General features: G+C 43.2%; 1 protein-coding gene across 5 annotated transcripts in view; it reads right to left on the bottom strand.

Moving 5' to 3' along the window:
• CACNB1 (calcium voltage-gated channel auxiliary subunit beta 1) overlaps positions 1 to 23,894 on the bottom strand; it is a 159,330-nt gene that overhangs the window by 128,086 nt on the left and 7,350 nt on the right. Inside the window, exon 1 of one of the 5 annotated variants that reach the window (XM_077252324.1) lies at positions 7,111 to 7,211. The exons of the other annotated variants lie outside the window; for them this stretch is intronic. Within the exon in view, the coding sequence (XP_077108439.1) occupies positions 7,111 to 7,185 (75 nt within the window). The 5' untranslated portion in view covers positions 7,186 to 7,211. Of the gene's footprint in view, positions 1 to 7,110; positions 7,212 to 23,894 lie in introns of those variants that run through there. 5 annotated transcript variants of the gene reach the window in all.

A 23,894-nucleotide genomic window follows, 5' to 3' on the forward strand; every position in this document is an offset into this window, starting at 1 on the left:
TTTATTGAAGACCTTGCCTGTGGAGGAACGGAACCTGTGGCCAATAAAGTTGCCTGACTTGGTGGATATGTACAATCACATCCCAGTAAGTTCCACCAACTGTACCCCAGCGTACCTGATGCGAGGAAGATCTAGTCGGTTACCCGTTGATTTGGACATGGGGGTCCTAGTACCCGAAGATACCTCGCCGGATGCCGACTGGGATGCAGAAAGGCAGCGAAGGTACCGCGAGGTACAGGAGTGTGTAGAAAGAAGTCTCGCCCAGGCTAGGCAAAAACAAGAAAGGGACTACAACCAACACGCTCCTGCGATTCCCCTGTCCCCTGGTGAACAAGTACTTAAACGAAAGAGGAGATTACACAAGCTCGATGACCAATGGGAAGCGGAACCGTATACCATCCTGCCATCCGACTTCGATAACACGAAGGACTGTCTCATCAGCAAGGACAGAGGGGAGACTTCGACAGCGGTATCCAGGGATCACCTTAAGGTCTGCCCCGATAAGTTGAGAGAGAGGGACATGGCCCCGGAAATCTCCCCGCCAGTAGAAAAGAAAAAGATGATCCATACCGTCCTTGGTGACTTTCCCCAGTCCTGGACTCAGATAAATCAAGCCATCGTGGTACCTGTTCTAATGTTTCAACAGCCGGACCCACCAGAAACAATGGTGGTACCAGATCATCCGGTCCCGCTACCTCAACAAGCCCTACCTGAAGATGCCATGCCAACCGTTGAACCGGCAAATCCTCCCTCTGCTATCGGTGAACCTGCTGTACCCACTGTTGATAGCAGCAGCTCTGAGAGCCCCAACCTGCCAGTGCTACCCAGACTCACTAGAAGTGTAGCTAGAAGACTAGAAGTGCACTACACCAGCGGTAGCAAGCATAGCGGGCCCTGTTAGGCCAATAGCAACCCCTGCGCTGCGAAGGTCCACACGCAGCACTCAAAATCAAACTCCCCTCCGCTACAAAACTTGGAGGTATTAATAAGGGCTGCTATTCAGTTGAAATTGTTTGTGTGCATATCTTTTGTTACAGGTTTTAAAATGGACAATAGAGTAATGGATGGTGAATTGCTCAAAAACTTTCAAAAAGGGGGACCCCTTTGTTTACCCGGGGTCCCCGCTGTTTCAACCACTGAACTGAGAGTCATAAACTGTGCATGACCTAATTTTCGCAACGTTCAAGAGTTCTCACCTCCCATAAAGGGAAGCGCTGTTATGTTTAATTGTTTATGCTATTTCAAAATTTTGTGTGTTCCCTGTTAACATGTATTGTTGTTCTTGTTTTCCCAGTCCCGGAGTACTGGATTTAACCGGGGGGGAGTGCAGCGCCCCAGAGTCCTGGTCGTTGCAGTACTGTGGCTCCGCCACTATGGGGAGCTATGGTACGTCTGATTGCACTAAAGGAGTTTCTCTGATCAGGTAACACCTCACTACACTTCACACTCCGGCCACCAGGGGGGGTGGTCCTATCTAGTAGGCCACTCCTCACACTCTGGTAAAACTGGGGGTTGGACAGGAAGACAGAGAGAAGTAGCTGGGAAGAGCTAGTGAGAGGACCTGTCAGGGATGGGATCCTGACAGACTCCTCAGAGCAGAACTAACCAGTGCACAACGGGAATACAGTAAAGAGGAATTGGGACCAGAAGGAGTCGTGCTGTTAGACCGAGGCAACATCCTTCTGAGGCGCAAACAGTCGGTGGCCGGAACGCCGAGCAAGTAAGAGACTTTAAGTACTACTGCAAACCACGGCAGGACAGCCAATTACAGGTTGGCTGTCTCACTTAACACCTAAGCAGACAACGGAGGCAGCTGTGGGAGAGGGGCGACTCTAGGGTCCCGGGAGAACTCCAGGCCTACCCCGTCATACGGGTGCGTCCTACCATATCACCTGGAGGACGGAGAGAACGAACATCTGAGACAGACAGAAGCAGTTGTGAGGACTATCCCGGGAGCTCAGCAGGGAAGGACTACAACACCCAGCGCTAGAAGGTAGACACTGATTCCCACCTGTAAAGAGAACTCCTGATGTGTCTTTAGACCGGCCGGTCTCTGACAGCCCTGGTAACAGCGCTCTGGACTGAGGACTTTAAAACCTTCAGTAAAGAGGTAAAGAGTCCGCAACTTGGTGTCCTCGTTATTTACTGCACCGCACCACCACCGCTATCCACATCTATTACTGTACGCCCCTCAGCAGGGTCACGGACCGGGTCTAGCCACCGTGACAACCCCAGAGCAGATACTCACAGGCCCGGTATCGGGTACCCCTCGGCCCTGCGGCAGTGGGGGCGCTACATATATATAGACTGTATATATGTTTTCAAGAATATTTGAGGCCATGGATCCATTATATGTCCATTTTGCAAGCCGACGAGAACATCTCGGCATACGGATGTCACACGGATGCTTACATGCGAGAAAATCTCATCCTCGCCCTGCACACGGATGACATACGGATCACTGTTCATGGAACATTTGTGCGATTCTTGTCCGTGAAAAACGGACCGATCTTTTATGCGTTGTGTGTGACGTCAGCCAAACAAATACACTTTTCTTCTCTGATAGTTTGGAAGCCCAGGGACAACCAAGCAGCCGTCCAGTGCAAGGATCATGCAAACAAGACTATAAATCTCGGCTCCCTGACTCCAGTGAGTATGAAGGGAAGAGAAAATCAATCTTTGCTGCGCTGTTAACCCAAAGCCCCAAGGAGTTTGTTTTTGTACCAGTAGGGAAGCTTTTACTAGGTTCATGCTGCCAAAACCATGGTCTGCAAGAATCAGGTGCAGCCAGGTAACTTTTACTCTGAAACATTTTCACTTTTAGGCCTGGGACACACACAACGTATTAAAAAACGATCCGTTTTTCACGGACGAGAATCGCACAAATGTCTCCAAAACAGTGATCCGTGTGCAGTGCGAGGATGCGATTTCCTCGCATCAAATTATCCGTGTGACATCCGTGTGACATCCGTATGGCATCCGTATGGCGAGATTTTCTCGCAGGCTTGCAAAACCAACATCTAATGGATTTTTCGACTCAAATGTTCGTTTAAACATATATACAGTATATATATATATATATATATATATATATATATATATATATATATATATATATATACTGTATTTATATTTAATTCAGCGCTAGATATCCTAAAAGCCGGTAATTCAATCGCCGGCTTTTCATTTCTCCTTCACAAACCCGACATGATATGAGACATGGTTTACATACAGTAAACCATCTCATATCCATTTTTTTGGCATATTCCACACTACTAATGTTAGTAGTGTGTATGTGCAAAATTTGGGCGCTATAGCTTGAAAAATAAAGGGTTAAATGGCGGAAAAAATTGGCGTGGGCTCCCGCGCAGTTTTCTCCCCCAGAGTGGTAAAGCCAGTGACTGAGGGCAGATATTAATAGCCTAGAGAGGGTCCATGGTTATTGGCCCCCCCTGGCTACAAACATCTGCCCCCAGCCACCCCAGAAAAGGCACATCTGGAAGCTGCGCCTATTCTGGCACTTGGCCTCTCTCTTCCCATTCCCGTGTAGCGGTGGGATATGGGGTAATGAAGGGTTAATGTCACCTTGCTATTGTAAGGTGACATTAAGCCAGATTAATGATGGAGAGGCGTCAATTATGACACCTATCCATTATTACTCCAATAGTACGAAATGGTTAATAAAACACACACACATTATTTAAAAGTATTTTAATGAAATAAAGACACAGGGTGTTTTACTATTTTATTATACTGGTAATCCACCTGAAGACCCTTGTCACCTGAAACAAAGTTAAACAAAACAAACAACAATATTCCATACCTTCCGTCAGTCCCACGATGTAAATCCATCTGAAGGGGTTAAATCATTTTACAGCCAGGAGCTGTGCTAATGCACCCGCTGCTGTCTGTAAAATGTTGGGAATGAATGGAGTGCAGGGGAATGTCCTGTAGTTACCTTGAGTCGCGGCGATGCGCCCCCTGCTGGATGTCCTCGTATGAACTCGAGCGTGGGAAAAAGGCTCGAGTTCATATGAGGACATCCAGCAGGGGGCGCATCGCCGCAACTCAAAGTAACTACAGGTCACCCTGCTTTCCATTCATTCCCCGGGGTTTTTACAGGCACGAGCGACTGCATTAGCACAGCTCCTGGCTGTAAAATGATTTAACCCCTTCAGATGGATTTACTTCGTGGGACTTGACATGAGCAACGGAAGGTATGAGATATTGTTGCTTTTTTTATTTTTCCTTTGTTACAGAACGAGGGTCTTCAGGTGGATTACCAGTATAATGAAATATTACAACAACCTGTGTCTTTATTTCATTAAAATACTTTTAAATAATGTGTGTGTGTTTTATTAACCATTTCGCACTATTGGATTAATAATGGATAGGTGTCATAATTGACGCCTCTCCATTATTAATCTGGCTTAATGTCACCTTACAATAGCAAGGTGACATTAACCCTTCATTACCCCATATCCCACCGCTACACGGGAGTGGGAAGAGAGTGGCCAAGTGCCAGAATAGGCGCATCTTCCAGATGTGCCTTTTCTGGGGTGGCTGGGGGCAGATATTTGTAGCCAGGGGGGGCCAATAACCATGGACCCTCTCTAGGCTATTAATATCTGCCCTCAGTCACTGGCTTTACCACTCTGGCGGAGAAAATTGCGTGGGAGCCCACGCCATTTTTTTCCGCGATTTAACCCTTTATTTTACAAGCTATAGCGCCCAAATTTTGCACATGCACACTACTAACATTAGTAGTGTGGAATATGCAAAAAAAAAAGGGATATGAGATGGTTTACTGTATGTAAACCATGTCTCATATCATGTCGGGTTTGTGAAGGAGAAAGAAAAAGCCGGCAATTTAATTACCGGCTTTTCTATAGAACACCGCTGCGTATTTCTCCCAAGTCACACTGCTGGTCCGTGTGGAATCCGATTTTTTCTCGCACCCATAGACTTGCATTGGCAATTTCACTCGGATCCTGAATACGGCCGAGAAAATATCGGATGATGGGAGCTGCCCCATAGATTATCATTGGGTCGAGCGCTATGCGATTTTTTCTCGCATTGCACTCGTCCGTATTACGGTCTAGTGTGACCTCGGCCTTACAGAGAACATAGTTTAAGCAAACTGGGGACTTGAGGGAGAGACATGACTAGTCCGACGTGGCCCCCAGCCAGCTTCTCCCCACCCCTTTCCAGTTGATTGACAGATTTCTCCCATAAGTGTACACACAGAGAGACCTGTCAAATCACCTTAAATGAGGCAGGGAGACGCCATCCACTCCAGACTAGTCACATCTCTCCCAATAGTCCCCAGCCACATTTTCAAACTATTTTCTCTGAAACACATTTTAGAGCAAAGGTGCGTAACCATGCAATGAGCATAATTAAAGAATCCCGCCGACTGGCAATATGCTTGCCATTTAATAGCCAGTTTACACAGGCTGGCCTGGCTTCAGATACAAACTGAAAGATCTGTAATAGTGATGAGTGAATATACTCTTTACTCGAGATTTCCCGAGCGCGCTCGGGTGTCCTCCGAGTAATTTTTAGTGCTCAGAGTTTTAGTTTTTAGCGCCGCAGCTGAATGATTTACATCTGTTAGCCAGCATAAGTACATGTGGGGGTTGCCTGCTTGCTAGGGAATCCCCACATGTAATCAAGCTGGCTATGAGATGCAAATCATTCAGCTGCGGTGCTAAAAACTAAAACTCCGAGCACTAAAAAATACTCGGAGGACACCCGAGCATGCTCGGGAAATCTCGAGTAACGAGTATATTCGCTCATCACTAATCTGTAATAGTTTACACAGGATGTTTGGCTGCCAAGAACGATGATCTTTTGTGCAATCGAAAAGATCATTTCACCCAGCAAATAAGCATTTTGCTCATTCATCAGGTGATCGGCAGCCAATATAGAGTGCCTGATCATCGCGATAATCGTGTGGTGTAAATGGTCCTTTAAACACACCTGGCTGCAGTCACACAGCCAAACACTGATTCATGCTGCCTGCAGATCGGGCAGTACGAATCTAGGACAGGTTTTCTTTAAATAACTAGGTAGAAATACACATTTTATGTTGTTTTTTTCACTAAACTGAGGGTGACACCTGTAAATGTTGCGGGAATTTTCTGCTGAACCTACAGAATAATGAGACAAATTTAAGATGAATTAACTTTTTAACTAAAGCTAGCCAAACGCTTTCACAGACACCCAGATTAGTGTGACAACTGAGCTGCTACTGGGCAGCGTAAGCATAAAATGAGAAATTGCTTACCCACATTTCAACCATTTTGTAAAATCTCTGTATAATCAATGGTGTTTTTTACTTTTTTTTATATCATTTTCTAAACAAATGATGAAATGAGTACTCCATCCTAAACAGGGGGCAAGATTGACTATATACTTGTCAAAATTGTCATTGAGCATACCATTAGCAGAAAACCACTACTTACAGAATACATACCCTATAAACATAACAAAGCAGCGTTTCTAAGCAGCTCCCACACTACTCCATATCACAGCTCTGTCCATGCCTCAGCGCCTGGGTGAACCCAATGCCTCACGTGTGATAAGTCTGCTATTAATGATCTGCACATTGCTTATCCAGGTAACAGGCCCTGCATCAGAGTGGACGACAACAGAAAACAATAACCTTTCATCCAGCATTTCCCAAAGACTAATCAACAGAAAAGTTGTCCCTATATACTATATAGCTGTGATGTATGGCCAATACCCCCCCCCCCAAAAAAAAAAAATATATATATATATTTTTCATATTCGTAAATGTGCAATCTTGGCCTTCTATCACACCCCCATTCATAATACAGCACAGGCAGTATTGGTATAAATAAGGAAATCCTATATATAACCCCAGAAAGCACCTACACACCCAGGAGAGGAGAGCTCCCCATGTCATAAGCACATACAACCAGTTTATGAGAGGGAGCTGTCTGGGGAAGGGAACAGAAAGAATAACACAAGACAGTAAATGAGACCTCTGGGGACAAGAGAGACAAGTGCTGGAAGATTATGCACAGACAGGAGGAATCAAGACATAAAAAATCTATGCAGACTACAGAGATATGAAGGTCTCACCAATAGAAGACGGGGGGCTTTAGGTGGAGGGTCCATGATGGAAGCAGCCCCGATGAGAGGGTCAGGAGCAGACATTCTGCTCCTCTCCTCGGAGAGGTCTCTCAGAGCCTCAGGCTCAGGTTACAGAAATCCTGCAGCCTTTGCAACCTGACAGGGTATATTTAGCAGTGTTTGGGGGACAGAGAGAAATGCAAACGAGCGAGGGGGCTTACAGGCTATAAAGGGATAAGGCTGACCCAGGAGGCACTGGTAGGGAACCGCTGCACACGAGCTATGGACACCTTGGACTGTGTAGATGCATCTTGTGGAATACACCATTGTCAGACTTATACATCACCTTACAGCTTTCATATTCAAAAGTATGTCACTTCTAGTGTCCTGACTCCAATCTAGACATGCGTTACAAAGTGTACCCCATTACTGAGTTAGACATGCCTTTCGAATGTACAAGCATGTAAATGCATAGCTTTCAATTCAGCTGTGGTCTAAAACTACTATGGATTATGGTCATCATGGGCCTCACAAAGATTTTCCACCTTTAATAATTGATTTTCTACGATACTCAGCCCTTTAATTGGATTTGTAGACAACCTGACTACCCTCCTTACTCCTGGATTTCTCTTCAGCTCCAAGTGCTTCCACTCACTGGGTCTTGAGGCCAGCATCGTCATGGCCTTAAGTGCCCTGGATGGAGTCAGTATATTATTTGGCCGATATGGGAGTTGAAGATGAGTCAGTTAGGTATGTTCTAGGGGGTGCAAAACTAGGAGAGTCACTTCTAGAGAAGGATCTGGGTATTTGTAGATCATAAACTAAACAAAGCATACAATCTCATTCAGCAGCTTCTCAGACCAAAAGGATATTGTCATGCATTAAACGAGGCATGGACTCGCGGAACAGGGACATAATACTATCACTTTGCAAAGCATTAGTGAGACAGGATGTGGAATAATTCTAGGCACCAGTTCATAGAAAAAAAAAGGAATTTGAAAATGTATAAAGAAAAGGCACAAAATTAATAAGGGACATGGCGTAATTTTAGCTATGTGTGAAGATTTAAAATAATTTAATTTATTTAGTCTTGTGCAGAGATATCTATTGGGGACATGATCAACTTGTAAAAGTACATAAATGACCCATATAAAAAATATATTTAAATGTTTCCTTTAAAACTGTTAATCTCCAGAGTAGACAAGCCTTCTTTATCATGAGAGTCTGTGGAGCAGTCTTATTCAGGAGTTGGTAATAACAAAAACAGTCAATGTCTTAAAAAAAAAGACTTAGATGCTTTTTTGAAAAAAAAAAAAATAAATAAAATAAATAACTTAAATACTTATGGAAAATATTGTGTACACATCTTGTTCTAAATTTTGACCCTTCATGTGTCTTATAATTCTGCCTCTGACTCTGTTCCTAAGAATCAGACATTAAATACTTTCTGAATTCATCTCTGGCTCTTAATTTTTGTCTTGCACTTGCCCTCTCTGGTTTTGACCCCACCAGTTGACCTTCCTTTGCCAGCTTGCTCCAGCCATAACTCCATGGACAATCCTGTTTTAAGCCACTATTCCTGTATAAAGGTTATATGCTAAAGTCCAGGATACCTTTGGGAACTGTTAGATAAAGTAGCTTGCACAAAGTCTGCCCAAAGAAACCAAATTAGGAGTTGTCAGGTTTTCACAAGCAAATCACCCTTATTCAACCAAATCGGTTGGGGATATTGACGTTGGAGGTTTTTGTTGGTGTAAAGAACACCAGGGGACAACTTTGACTGGAGCTTTCCTACCTCTGGGTACATCTGTGAACGGCTATGCTAAACTGAATCTACCTGCCCTCATCAGATCGCAGAGGATTGCAGAACCAATAAAACATCCATTCTCTTTCACGTTATGTTAGAGTTCTGAGGTTTTTTTACATTATACAGGTGCATCTCACAAAATTAGAATATCATCAAAAAGTTAATTTATTTTGGTTCTTCAATACAAAAAGTGAAACTCATATATTATATAGAGTCATTACAAATTGAGTGATGTGTTTCAAGTGTTTATTTCTGTCAATGTTGATGATTATGGCTTGCAGCCAATGAAAACCCAAAAGTGATTGTCTCCGTGAATTAGAATACTTTATAATCCCAGCTTGAAAAATGATTTTAAAATCCGAAATGTTGGCCTACTGAAATGTATGTTCAGTAAATGTTCTCAATACTTGGTCGGGGCTCCTTTTGCATCAAATACTGCATCAGTGCGGCGTAGCATGGAGGCGATCAGCCTGTGGCACTGCTGAGGTGTTATGGAAGCCCAGGTTGCTTTGATAGCAGCTTTCAGCTTGTCTTCATTGTTGGGTCTGGTGTCTCTCATCTTCCTCTTTACAATACCCCATAGAGGGGTTAAGGTCAGGGAGTTTGCTGGCCAATCAAGCACAGTGATAATGTTGTTTTTAAACCAGGTATTGGTACTTTTGCCAGTGTGGACAGGTGCCAAGTCCTGCTGGAGAATGAAATTTCCATCTCCAAAAAGCTGGTCAGCAGAGGGAAGCATGAAGTGCTTTAAAATTTTCTGGTAGACGGTAGACTGGTTTGTCAAAGATGTATGCCTATAAACTGTTACCTCCCTTCTACTGTGAAGAATTATATTTAACCCCTTAAGGACCAGAGGTATTTTTGTTTTTGCATGTTCATTTTTTGCTCCCCTGCTACTCAAAGCCATAACTTTTTTATTTTTTAGTCAAAAAGGCCATGTGAGGGCTTGTTTTTTGCAGGACGAGTTGCACTTTTGAACGACACCAATGGTTTTAAGATACCATGTACTGGAAAACGGGAAAGAAATTCCAAAAAGTGCACTCCCATAGTTGTTTTTTTTTACCATGTTCACTAATGCTAAAACTAACCTGCCAGTGTGATTCTTTAGGTCATTATGAGTTCACAGACACCAAACATGTATAGGTTATTTTTCATTTAAGTGGTGAAAAAAAATTCCAAATTTTGTAAAAAAAAAAAACATTGCGCCATTTTCCAATACCTGTAGCATCTCTATTTTTCGAGATCTCGTTTTGGGTGAGGGTTTACTTTTTGCATGCTGAGCTGACATTTTTAATTATACAATTCTGATGCAGATATGATCTTTTGATTGCCCGTTATTGCATTTTAATGCAATGTTGCGGCAACTAAAAAAATGTAATTCTGGTGCTTTTACTTTTTTTCTCATTACGCTGTTTAACGATCGGGTTAATTCTTCTTTTATATTGATAGATCGGGCGATTCTGAATGCGGCGATACAAAATATGTGTATATCTGATTTTTTTTTAAATTGATTTATTTTGCATGGGGCGAAAGGGGGGTGATTTGAAGTTTTATATATTTTTTTATTTTTTTAATATTTTTAAAAATATTTTTTTTTTACTTTTTGCATGCTTCGATAGTCTTCATGGGAGACTAGAAGCTGCCATTGTCTGATCAGCTCTGCTATATACAGGAAATAATCAGATCGCATGTATGTAGCAGAAATGCTCACTTGCTATGAGCGCCAACTACCAGGCTGCGCTCATAGCACTCTGGCTATGACTACCATAGAGGTCTGCTGGAGACCTCTAATTGTCATGACAACCCATCGATGACTTGCGATCACGTGACTGGGTCACCGATGGGCAGGATTTCCGGAGTACTTGCCGGAAGCGCAAGTTAAATGCCTCTGTCAGAGTGACAGCGGCATTTAATAGGTTAACAGCCGCGGGTGGATTGTGATTCCACCTGCGGCTGTTGTGGGCACATGTCAGCTGTACAAATCAGCTCCAAGACGAAGAAAAAAGGATTGGACTAAATCAGGCCCGCACAACCATGTAATATAGAAAAGTAGAAAATGTTTTATTCAACACCACAACAAGCATAAAAACATTTAAAATTACAACAAGTGTAAACACATCACCCCTATGCAGAAATATAACTGCAAAAATTGTATATATATATATATATATATATATATATAAAGATATATGTTGCATAAACATGCTCCACTAAGTCAACCATTAAGCCTGGCACCACCTAATCACCAGTACATTAGCCATAGCTCTAAAGGACCTGTAAAATAAACCAAACAATGAGCTAGAAGAAAAAGGTGGTCCAATACGGTGTACAATAAATCCCTCTGCTACCTGTTAGAGGAGAGGATGGCGCCTATGTAAAAAGTGATAAAAAAAAATGGCTACACAGCGCTCCTAAGTGTGTAAGAAAGCGGCATATGCCATCGATACTCAACCGAGTCAGGAGTGGAGCAAGCTGGAGCCACGGGGTCGCTAAGCTGGAGAAGTCATGCAGATGCACATGCCAGGGAAAGTCGGCATGAAATGAAGATGGGGTGTGAGGAAGAAACCCCACGCGTATCGCTGCCACAGCAGCTTCGTCAGGGGAAGCGAAAGGGGGGTGATTTGAAGTTTTATATATTATTTTTATTTTTTTTTATATTTTTAAAAACATATTTTTTTACTTTTTGCATGCTTTGATAGTCTTCATGGGAGACTAGAAGCTGCCATTGTCTGATCAGCTCTGGTATATACAGGCAATAATCAGATCGCATGTATGTAGCAGAAATGCTCACTTGCTATGAGCGCCAACTACCAGGCTGCGCTCATAGCACTCTGGCTATGACTACCATAGAGGTCTGCTGGAGACCTCTAATTGTCATGACAACCCATCGATGACTTGCGATCACGTGACTGGGTCACCCATGGGCAGGATTTCCGGAGTGCTTGCCGGAAGCGCAAGTTAAATGCCTCTGTCAGAGTGACAGCGGCATTTAATAGGTTAACAGCCGCGGGTGGATTGTGATTCCACCTGCGGCTGTTGTGGGCACATGTCAGCTGTACAAATCAGCTATCATGTGCCCGGAAAGGTGCGGGCTCAGCGCTGGAGCCCGCACCAAACAGGGGAGTCTGACATCGGCGTACTATTACGCCTTATTTCGGAAAGGGGTTAATGGTCACCATGAGTAAGACTGCAAAGATCTCATGTTTCCTTTGTATTGCCTTCATATACTGAGTGGAATACATGCATATATATTACAACATCACCAAGATTCAGAATCCACCAGTGGGTCCAGACTATCATAAGATCCTAATCCCACAGAAACTAAGTACGAGACAGGCATGTATTCTGTATAAGAATAGGATGGGCTGTGAAAATTATTTTCCTGGTGGGTTCAGTGGGTTTAATCTGAGAGAAGTACAGAATGTTTTACACATCTTTTTCAGGCATGCATTACAACCTATTTTTATAAGACACTTTTACATTTTATATTGTGATTTTCCCAGTTTTTGAGAATATAGACGTCTGTTTTTTTTTAGTTTAGCTTTCAAGGCAAGTTGATTGCTCTGCATTATTCTAGGAATAGAAACATCTTCTTATAAGAAGCACGCTGATTATTTACAGTTCAGTGGTAAAGAACATATTTACAGCTTCAGTCCAAGTTAAGAGCTGCCATCTCTTGGCTCTTTAGCCATTCAGTGCTGGGATATTATTGTCACCTGTTACTAATAGAGGTTTCTTTGACACTTGGAAATGAGATTGACTGAGCTATGACTGCAATTCCTGGAAGCTGACAAAATCTGCACTGTAAGTTTTATCTGCCCCATCTATTTATTACATATATTTGCAAATTTTTTTCTCATTTTTTAAATATTTTTCTTCCATTTACATTATTGTACTTTTTGTTTTGTTGCCTCATTCATAGTTGTGTTTACATACCGGTTTGGACCATGTTGTTCTTTTAAACTTTTGTGCTTTGTCCCATGAGTTTTGACAACCATATTTTAGTTGCATTTCCATGCATTGTAAGCAAAATCTGAATGTAAATCTAGATCAAATGTAGGGGTTGTGTCTCACACAGGTGTTCTGTACATTTTTTTTTTCTGATGGTCTGTGGGCAAATAAAAAGGGAGATATTTCTGATTTGAATCTAATTTTTTTAATCAAAATCATCAATTTAAGTCAATGAGTCTCTTAATTCAGAAAGGCCAGCACACGGATGTCAACTATGTGTCATCCATGTGCTGTCCATTTTTCATTGTCTACTGGGTAGAAAAATCCTAGGAAACTTCACCTTCTTTCGCTTACAAGAAAAATGGATGTCATACTGGTGGTAAAAACGATAACTCAGATAAAAAAAATTGAGTAAAATCAGCTAAGAATAATAATCAAAATCAATCTATTTTTCTATTATAGAAACCAATTTTTTTAAAACCTCTCTATTTATTCAGTAATATGAGCTCCAACAAGCAGAATTTCCTGCACTAACACACCTTGGTTTGCGATCATTGAGGTTATTACTGCTTGTCTGAGGAATGTTCTGTCACACTGAATGCACTTGGGCACTCAAATCACTAAGATCCATTGTTGGCAGCTCTCTTTGCAATTGCCGACCAATGACGTCCCAGATATGGTCAATGGGAGACAATTCTGGAGATATTGTAGAGCTTGGTAACACATTTAGGTCACACAGACTGCTTACAGTAGCACAAGCAACATGCGGTCTGGCGTTGCTTGGTTGAAAAATGGCTCCTGGGACACTATGAAAAAATGTCCATAGCTCTAGTTCCACAATCAAATCAATATAACATTGATCTGTTAGTCTACCTGGAATGAAGACTAGAGGAGTTTGGCTGGAATGAAGGTCTATCCTCTACAATGATGAGTCCTGCTTTTGTTTTGGACTAAATGATAGCCGGTCTGGACACCATGTGGACAAAGCCATGGACAAGCCTTCATGAAGTAACATCACATCGGTCCTATTCCTGAGATTGCGGTGTGGGGTGGCATAACATACTGTAGCCAGACCCTCTAGCCTTCAGTCCAGGTACTCTAACAGCCCGGCGTTACATTGATTTGGTTGCGGAACTGTGGCACGGTCATTTCTTCAGAGTGTCTCAGGAGCCATTTTGAATCGTTACAATGCAAGGCCACATGTTGCTCGTGCTACTGTGAGCAGCCGGAGTGGCCTAAATGTGCTACCATAGCTTGCAGCATCTCCACACTTGTCTCTCATGAAGCACATCTGGGACACCATTGGTTGTCAATTGTAAAGGGAGTTGCCAGCAGAAGATCATGATTTGTATGACCAAGTGCTTTCAGCGTGGCAGAACATTCCTCAAACTCTTGCCTCACAATGAATTGGTGTATCTTACTCTGATGCACCTTGAATCGAGACCAGCTTACAAAACATCCATGTGTTTATTATGTCCATATATTAGCCTATTAAAATATGATTATGTAAATATAACAGCTTCCCTAACACATATGGCATGTTTTCATCAAAATAGGACACTTATTGCAAATACAGTTATATGAAAAAGTTTGGGCACCCCTATTTATCTTAAGCTTAATGTTTTATAAAAATTGTTTTTTTTGCAACAGCTATTTCAGTTTCATATATCTAATAACTGTTGGACACAGTAATGTTTCTGCCTTATAATAAGGTTTATTGTACTAACAGAAAATGTGCAATCTGCATTCAAACAAAATTTGACAGGTGCATAAGTATGGGCACCCTTATCATTTTCTTGTTTTAAATACTCCTACCTACTTTTTACTGACTTACTAAAGCACTTTTTTGGTTTTGTAACCTCATTGAGCTTTGAACTTCATAGCCAGCTGTATGCAATCATGAGAAAAGCTACTTAAAGTGGCCACTTGCAAGTTGTTCTCCTGTTTGAATCTCCTCTGAAGAGTGGCATCATGGGCTCCTCAAAACAACTGTCAAATGATCTGAAAACAAAGATTATTCAACATAGTTGTTCAGGGGAAGGATACAAAAAGCTGTCTCAGAGATTTAGCCTGTCAATTTCCACTGTCAGGAACATAATAAGGAAATGGAAGAACACAGGTACAGTTCTTGTTAAGGCCAGAAGTGGCAGGCCAAGAAAAACATCAGAAAGGCAGAGAAGAATGGTGAGATCAGTCAAGGACAATCCTCAGACCACCTCCAGAGAGCTGCAGCATCAACTTGCTGCAGATGGTGTCACTGTGCATCGGTCAACTATACAACGCACTTTGCACAAGGAGAAGCTGTATGGGAGAGTGATGCGAAAGAAGCCGTTTCTGCAAGCACGCCACAAACAGAGTCGGCTGAGGTATGCAAAAGCACATTTGGAGAAGCCGATTTATTTTTGGAAGAAGGTCCTGTGGACTGATGAAACCAAGATTGAGTTGTTTGGTCATACAAAAAGGCGTTATGCATGGCGGCAAAAAAACACAGCATTCCAAGAAAAACACTTGCTACCCACAGTAAAATTTGGTGGAGGTTCCATCATGCTTTGGGGCTGTGTGGCCAATGCCAGCACCGGGAATCTTGTTAAAGTTGAGGGACGCATGGATTCCTTTCAGTATCAGCAGATTCTTGACAATAATGTTCATGAATCAGTGACAAAGTTGAAGTTACGCAGGGGATGGATCTTTCAGCAAGACAATGATCCAAAACACCGCTCCAAATCTACTCAGGCATTCATGCAGAGGAACAATTACACTGTTCTGGAATGGCCATCCCAGTCCCCAGACCTGAATATCATTGAACATCTGTGGGATCATTTGAAGAGGGCTGTCCATGCTCGGTGACCATCAAACTTAACTGAACTGGAATTGTTTTGTAAAGAGGAATGGTAAAAAATACCTTCATCCAGGATCCAGGAACTCATTGAAAGCTACAGGAAGCGACTAGAGGCTGTTATTTTTGCAAAGGGAGGATCTACTAAATATTAATGTCACTTCTCTGGTGAGGTGCCCATACTTATGCACCTGTCAAATTTTGTTTGAATGCAGATTGCACATTTTCTGTTAGTACAATAAACTTCATTTCAAGGCAGAAACATTACTGTGTCCAACAGTTATTAGATATATGAAACTGAAATAGCTGTTGCAAAAAAAACAATTTTTATACAACATCAAGCTTAAGATTAATAGGGGTGCCCAAACTTTTTCATATAACTGTAATATATTACAGAGACAGAAGATTTTGTGCTCTCCAAAGAACAGGTAGTATATTGTAGGCCTATTGTTTTAGGTAAGCTATGCTTGATTTACAAATTTCCATAGCATTGGGGTACACTTTACATTATGAGTACTTACATAATGTGAGAAAATACATCAGAATCATGTTTTTATAAAGAATAGTGGCACAGATCAGCAAAATTAAACTGGAACATAAGGAGAAACCCTGCACAACAGAAATATCTAGCAATCTGTCCCCATCTTAAGGGGAACCTGTCACCACCAAAATCGAAGGTGAGCTAAGCCCACCGGCATCAGGTGCTTATCTACAGCATTCTGGAATGCTGTAGATAAGCCCCCGATGTATCCTGAAAGATGAGAAAAAGAAGTTAGATTATACTCACCCAGGGGCGTTCCCGCTGCGGTCCGATGGGTGTCGCGGTCCAGTCCGTGTCGTGGTCCAGTCCGGCGCTTCCCATCTTCTTACGATGACGTCCTCTTCTTGTCTTCACGCTGCGGCTCTGGCGCAGGTGTATTTTGTCTGTCCTGTTGAGGGCAGAGCAAAGTACTGCAGTGCGCAGGCGCCGGGAAAGGTCAGAGAGGCCCAGCGCCTGCGCATTGCAGTATTTTGCTCTGCCCTCAACAGAGCAGACAAAGTACGCCTGCGCCGGAGCCGCAGCGTGAAGACAAGAAGAGGACGTCATCGTAAGAAGATGGGAGGCCCCGGACCGGACCGTGACACCCATCGGATTGGACGCCTGCCCAGGTGAGTAAGGGTACCGTTACACAAAACGATTTACCAACGATCACGACCAGCGATACGACCTGGCCGTGATCGTTGGTAAGTCGTTGTGTGGTCGCTGGGGAGCTGTCACACAGACAGCTCTCCAGCGACCAACGATGCCGAAGTTCCCGGGTAACCAGGGTAAACATCGGGTTACTAAGCGCAGGGCCGCGCTTAGTAACCCGATGTTTACCCTGGTTACCAGCGTAAACGTAAAATAAAAAAAACGCATACTCACATTCCGGTGCCCGGCGTCCGCTTCCCTGCACTCCTCCTGCATCCTGTGTAAGCGCCGGCCAAAGCAGAGCGGTGACGTCACCGCTGTGCTCTGCTTTCACTTTACGGCCGGCGCTCACAGTCAGTGCAGGGAAGCAGACGGCGAGGGACCTGACGGACACCGGAATGTAAGTATGTACTGTTTGTTTTTTTTTACATTTACGATGGTAACCAGGGTAAACATTGGGTTACTAAGCGCGGCCCTGCACTTAGTAACCCAATGTTTACCCTGGTTACAAGCGAACGCATCGCTGGATCGGTGTCACACACACCGATCCAGCGATGACAGCGGGAGATCCAGCGACGAAATAAAGTTTCAAACGATCTGCTACGACGTACGATTCTCAGCGGGGTCCCTGATCGCCGCTGCGTGTCAGACACAGCGATATCATATGGATATCGCTGGAACGTCACGGATCGTACCGTCTTAGCGATCAAAGTGCCAATGTGAGACGGTACCGTAATATCTATCCTCATTTTCTTATCTTTCAGGTTACATCGGGGGCTTATCTACAGCATTACAGAATGTTGTAGATAAGCCCCTGATGCCGGTGGGCTTAGCTCCCCTTCGATTTTGGGGGTGACAGGTTCCCTTTAAATATGCTGTGCATGAATATAATGGTGGCACACAATACCCAACAGGAACCCTATTCACACAGTAACATCTAAGCCACACATGCAGCATGGGTAGTGTCCATAGAAGCCACCAAGCTAAATATAATCATATCCATTACAACCCCACCACACATATACCACCTACAACCTCCAATCCACAGAGAGTTTTATCTGGATTTATGGGTTTATAGAAAATATCTGTATGAAAACCTTTATCTTCTAACAGTATGGAATGGTTTAACATGTATTCTATAATACATGACTAAAAATAACTGTACTTGCTAATTGTTCTTTTCTGTGGAGAGAAGTGTTATACTCTGCAGTCTTCTGTGCGTGGAAGACGTGAATAAAGGAAGCTTCTTGTGGGAGTACCAGGGTAATATGGCTGCAGCACCCAGGTTGCGGTTAATGTAAAGGGATGTTCTTCATCTATAAATGCGGTAAGCTGTTTTTTTGTTTTTTTTTAATTTTCCCTATTAGAGAATTGTAAAATAATTAAGAGGGTCCAATGTTCAGGATGGCGATCCATCAGGCCTCATTCATATGGACACTTTTCTCGTATGTGTGCTATCCAACAGATAGCACATGCACAAATTACAATTCTAAACGTCTTTTATTTGCAAGCAAATGGTCCACAAAAAAACGGAGACATTTGTGATTTTGGTCCATTTCATAGATCAAATTCATACTTTTCAATTAATGGGTCGATGGATTGAACAGACTGCAAACATCGGTGCTGCATCTGTATGCGGTCTGTTTCAAATTGAGATGTGTGAATTTATACTAAGGGTGCATTCACACATGTGAAATGTCCAAATGCTGTCCGATTTTAGTCATACAGTCTTACTGATCCTTTCATACAACCATGAAAATTATGGACCTGAGAATGAGATCCATGAAACTCGAGGCTTGTTGTATTATGATGATGTGATGTTGAGGACGTACTCGGTGGGTCTATGTGTTGTCTGACGAAAAAAAATGAAAATCACATGGATTTTTGGTTTCACACTAAGGGCAGTTTCACACGTCAGTGCCTTTGGTACATGTAGTGACAGTTTTCTCACGTACCGGAGACACTGACACACGCAGAACCCATTCAAATGAATGGGTCTATCTATGCACATGTCAGCGTGTTTTCACAAACCATGTGTCCGTGTGCAAAACACGTAGACATATCTGTTTTTTTACCGGCGGCACGTACTGCAATACATCCCGCACACGTGCACACGGAAAACAGTGTACACTCTCCTCCGTGCGCACGGACAGCCACGGGGGAAACAGCACTACTGTAAGCGCTGTTCCCCTGCGTGTGGTACTGAAGCTGGCTGTCATCCCCTCTCCCATGCTCAGCTGAAAGCAGAGCAGGAAGGGGAGAAGGGATGAAAGAAAACCCGACGTGCGGTCCCCCCATATATTTTTCAACCAACCCCGCAAAAAACTCACAGGTGCGGGCTGCTATTCTCAGGCTGGTAAGGGGCTATGGGCCCCCCCAGCCTTAAAAAAGCAGCCCGCAGCTGCCCAGAAAAGGCGCATCTATTAGATGCGCCAATTCTGGAGTTTTGCCCGATTCTTCCCACTGCCCTGTGGCATTGGCATATGGGGTAATAAGGGGTTAATGTCACCTTGCTATTGTAAGGTGACATTAAGCTGGCTTAGTAATGAACAGGTGTCAATAAGACACCTATCCATTACTAATCCCACAGTTGTGAAAGAGTTAATAAAACACACACACTAAGAAAAAAGTATTTTAATGAAATAAATAAACACACAGGTTTTAACATCTTCATTGCACGCTCAATCCAAGCGAAGCCCTCGTTGTCCTGTAAAAAATTCCAAAATAAAAAGCAACAATATCCCATACCTGTCTGCCGTACAGTCAAGTCCCACGCAGTAATCCATATCTGGGGGCATTTACATTTACAACCGGGAGCGCTGCTAATGCGGCCGCTCCTACCTGTAAATGACTGGGGAATGAATGAAATGCAGGGGACGGAGCTTCGGTGACTAGTGGTGCCGTCACCGAAGCTGCGCCCCCCGGCGGCATGAACTCATATGAACTTTGTAACATGGGAAAATATTCAGAAACTTTCCCAGTTTGGAGGACTCTTCCAGTCCATGCTGTACACAGAAAGCACATTGATTTCAATGAGAACTGTGTATTGTTATTTTCCTTTGTTTGAAGTCCTAAAATCTATCTATCTATATCTGTATATAAGATTATTTTATTAGTTAGAAAACTAGCTTTAATTGACATAGAGAATTACCGTATGTAAAAGCTGATGTTAAAAAACGCATTGCACACTAGAATCCTGGACTCCTTCCATCATTTAGAGGGGAAATTATGGGTCAAAATAGCTCAATCCATTTGTCCTAAAGCTCTTACCACTTTCCCATGGTGTGCCCATTTAACTGTTCCCTCTCCTGGCCTCATGTCATATACTGTAGTACCTAAGCCACTGTTCTAGCTTTGAGATCCCCATAAAAAGCTTATCCTTAATCGACCCCAGGGGCCTTTGCTCCCAATTTCACATAATCCGGATTTCCCACCAGGCCTATCTGCAAATAGATTTCTCAGTTCAAACAAATCCCATCCAATATTAAATTCTGATGTCATCTCCAATACTTCGCTGCTCCCCCTCAATGACTTTCTACAGGGAAGAGCTGCTTCCCCAAAGGTTAATTTTGAATATAGTCAATTACAACACTTCTATTCAACTATGAAGAAGCGCACACATCTTCATAGAGATCTCACAAAGTTTGAAAAACTGTGTCTATCATTGTCACCCCTCAGGCTATGTGCACACGTTGCGGATTGTATGCATTTTTGCCATTGTTTTTTCGCTGTGAAAACGCATACATAACACAACCCATTGAATTCAATGGGATTCCGCAATGCTGTGCTAATGCTGCGTATTCTTCCGCGGCGGAATCGCATCGTGGAAAAATATGCAGCATGCTCATTCTTTGTGCGGAATTGCGGCGATTCCGCACACATAGGAATGCATTGATCCGCTTACTTCCCGCATGGGGCTATGCCCTCCATGCACAAAGTAAGCGGATCATGTGCGGATGGTACCCAGGGTGGAGGAGAGGAGACTCTCCTCAGGCCCTAAAAAAATAATTAAAATATAAAATAGTGATATACTCACTTTCTGGCGGCCCCCGGATCCAGCACAGGCCTTAGCGATGCTCCCGGCAGCTCCCGTTCCTAGTGATGCTTTGCGACAATGACCTGTGATGACGTAGTGGTCTCGCGTGATGCTACGTCATCTGGGGTCATTGTCGCGAGGCAGCATCAATAGTAAAAAGTTGGTCACACTTGTCAAACACTATGTTTGACAAGTGTGACCAACCTGTCAATCAGTTTTCCAAGCGATGATACAGATCACTTGGAAAATGCTAGCATTCTGCAAGCTAATTACGCTTGCAAAACGCTAGTGTTTAGCGGGAATATGCATGCCAATTCCGCATGCATTTTACCCGCTGCAGGGAGATACAGAATTGCTGCTGAAATTTCCGCGGCAATTCAGCAACGTGTGCACATAGCCTCACACACTCCATCTCCCTACTTTATAATCTCCTCATTGCCCAGGTAACAGACAATAGGCCAGCATTTTGTGATGTATGGGAAAGGGAACTGGGGAAGTCCGTCTCTGACTCACAATGGGATAAGTGTTTCTTCCTAATACATAAAACCTCCACAGGGTCCAAAGCTCAGGAAACCTCCTACAAAATTATCTCTAGATGGTACCGGGTACCGGCGGTCCTTCATAGATGGTGCCCAGTGGTCTCAGACAGATGTTGGAGGTGTGAGGAGGGGGAGGGAACAATGTCACACATATGGTGGGGGTTCCCTAAAATAAATACATTTTGGCAAAAGTGGTTCCCTTGATTGAGAAAATAACTGGTCTGACTACACCTAATACACCAGAAGCCCTCCTCTTATCAATCTCACCAATAAGTAAACACATGTATAAAAGGTCGTCAATAGGCTGCCTAATACAGGCGGCTAAGAATGTCATTCCGTGACATTGGAAAAGCACTACTTCACCCACCGTGGAGGAATGGTTTGTGGAGATTTCTCTCCTTAATAGGATGGAGCATCTGATTGCCCTCTCACCGGCTGATATTGGTAGATACTGTGTGATTTGGAGGGATTGGAAGTTTTTTCAAAACTCTGATGCCTACCATCTAGCCTCCAACTAAGATTATCCGGGATGTTGTCACAGCAATGTTCAATAATCAGTCTCTATTGATTGGTGGTCTGCCGTGGTCTGCTCCCTCTCTATCTTTCATATGGAAAAATACATGCTTGATCGGGATATTGATGGAAAACCCTCCCTATACCCCCAATGTTCTGTAGTCATGCATAGATTTATAGTTATATTTTACTCCCTGTACTATTTGTATTGTATTTTCTTGTACTTTCTAAACTCAAAAATAAAAAACTTGAATTTGAAAAAAAACAAAACGCATTGCATACGTATGTCATACAGATGCTAGTTGAGGGAAAAAACACACACTTGCACTCACATTGAATATGGATTCTAGTTGAGAAAAAAACATGTGACACTCGCCTGAAACTCTTAGGGCAGTAGCGTAGCTACCAGGGGGGAAGAGGGGGCGGTCACCCAGGGCCCGTGATCTGAGGGGGCCCACCCGGAGCTACACTACTGTAACTGTATCGGTGTGCACAGCCGGGTTGCGATCGCTGCTATTAAAAAGAAAAAGCGCGATTTGCCACTTAATTTCTCTGTCCTCCAAAGTGATCGCACATCAAAGGACAGAGAAATAGGGTCCCTAATCGCCCACCGATACCAGTGTCTCCCGGTGTCCCTGGGTCCTCCTGCTTCCCCCCACGGCCGCTGGCGTCTTCTTCCGGTTAGAAAATGGCGGGCGCATGCACCCGGCAACAATAGGAAGATTTTTCCTATTGGTTCATTTTGGTCACTGTGATAGATCCTATCACAGTGATCAAAATAAAAAAAATAGTAAATGAACCCCTCCTTTATCACCCCCTTAGTTAGCGAAAAATAATAAAATAAAGAAAATATATTTATTTCCATTTTCCCATTAAGGTTACAGTTGGGCTAAAGTGAGTTGGGCTAAAGTTAGGGTTAGGGTTGGGGCTAAAATTAGGGTTAGGGTTGGGATTAGGGTTAGGATTAGGGTTGGGAATAGGGTTAGGGATTAGGGTTAGGGATGGGATTAGGGTAAGGGTTGGGATTAAGGTTAGGTTTGTAGTTAGGGTTATGGTTAGGGTTGGGATTAGGGTTAGGGGTATGTTGGGATTAGGGTTGGGATTAGAGTTAGGGTTGGGATTAAGATTCCATTGATTCCAGCCAATTTTGCTTTCAAAAAGTCAAATGGTGCTCTCTCCCTTCTAAGCTCTGCCGTGCGCCCAAACAGTGGTTTACCCCCACATATAGGGCATCAGCGCACTCAGGACAAATTGGACAACAACTTTTGGGGTCCAAATTCTCCTATAACCCTTGGAAAAATAAAAAATTGGGGGCTAAAAAAAATCATTTTTGTGGAAAAAAAAGGATTTTTTATTTTCAAGGCTCTGCGTTATAAACTTCTGTGAAGCACTTGGGCGTTCAAAGTGCTCACCACACATCTAGATAAGCTCATTGGGGGGTCTAGTTTCCAAAATAGAGTCACTTGTGGGTGTTTTCTACTGTGTAGGCACATCAAGTGCTCTGCAAATGCAACATGACGCCCGCAGACCATTCCATCAAAGTTTGCTTTTAAAAAGTCACTACTTCCCTTCCGAGCCCCGATATGTGCCCAAACAGTGGTCGCCCCCATATATGGGGTATCGGCGTAATCAGGACAAACTGGACAACAACATTTGTGGTACAATTTCTGTTACCCTTGTGAAAATAAAAAATTGGGGGCTAAATAATAATTGTTGAGGAAAAATTTTTTTTTATTTTCACGGCTTTGCATTATAAACTTCTGTGAAGCACTTGGGGGTTCAAAGTGCTCACCACACATCTAGGTAAGTTCTGTAAGGGGTCTAGTTTCCAAAATGGTGTCACTTGTGGGGGGTTTCCACTGTTTAGGCACATCAGGGGCTCTCCAAACGCGACATGGCATCCGATCTCAATTCCAACCAATTCTGCATTGAAAAGGTTA

Source organism: Ranitomeya variabilis, chromosome 4 (assembly GCF_051348905.1).
Source record: "Ranitomeya variabilis isolate aRanVar5 chromosome 4, aRanVar5.hap1, whole genome shotgun sequence".
Taxonomy (NCBI): domain Eukaryota; kingdom Metazoa; phylum Chordata; class Amphibia; order Anura; family Dendrobatidae; genus Ranitomeya; species Ranitomeya variabilis.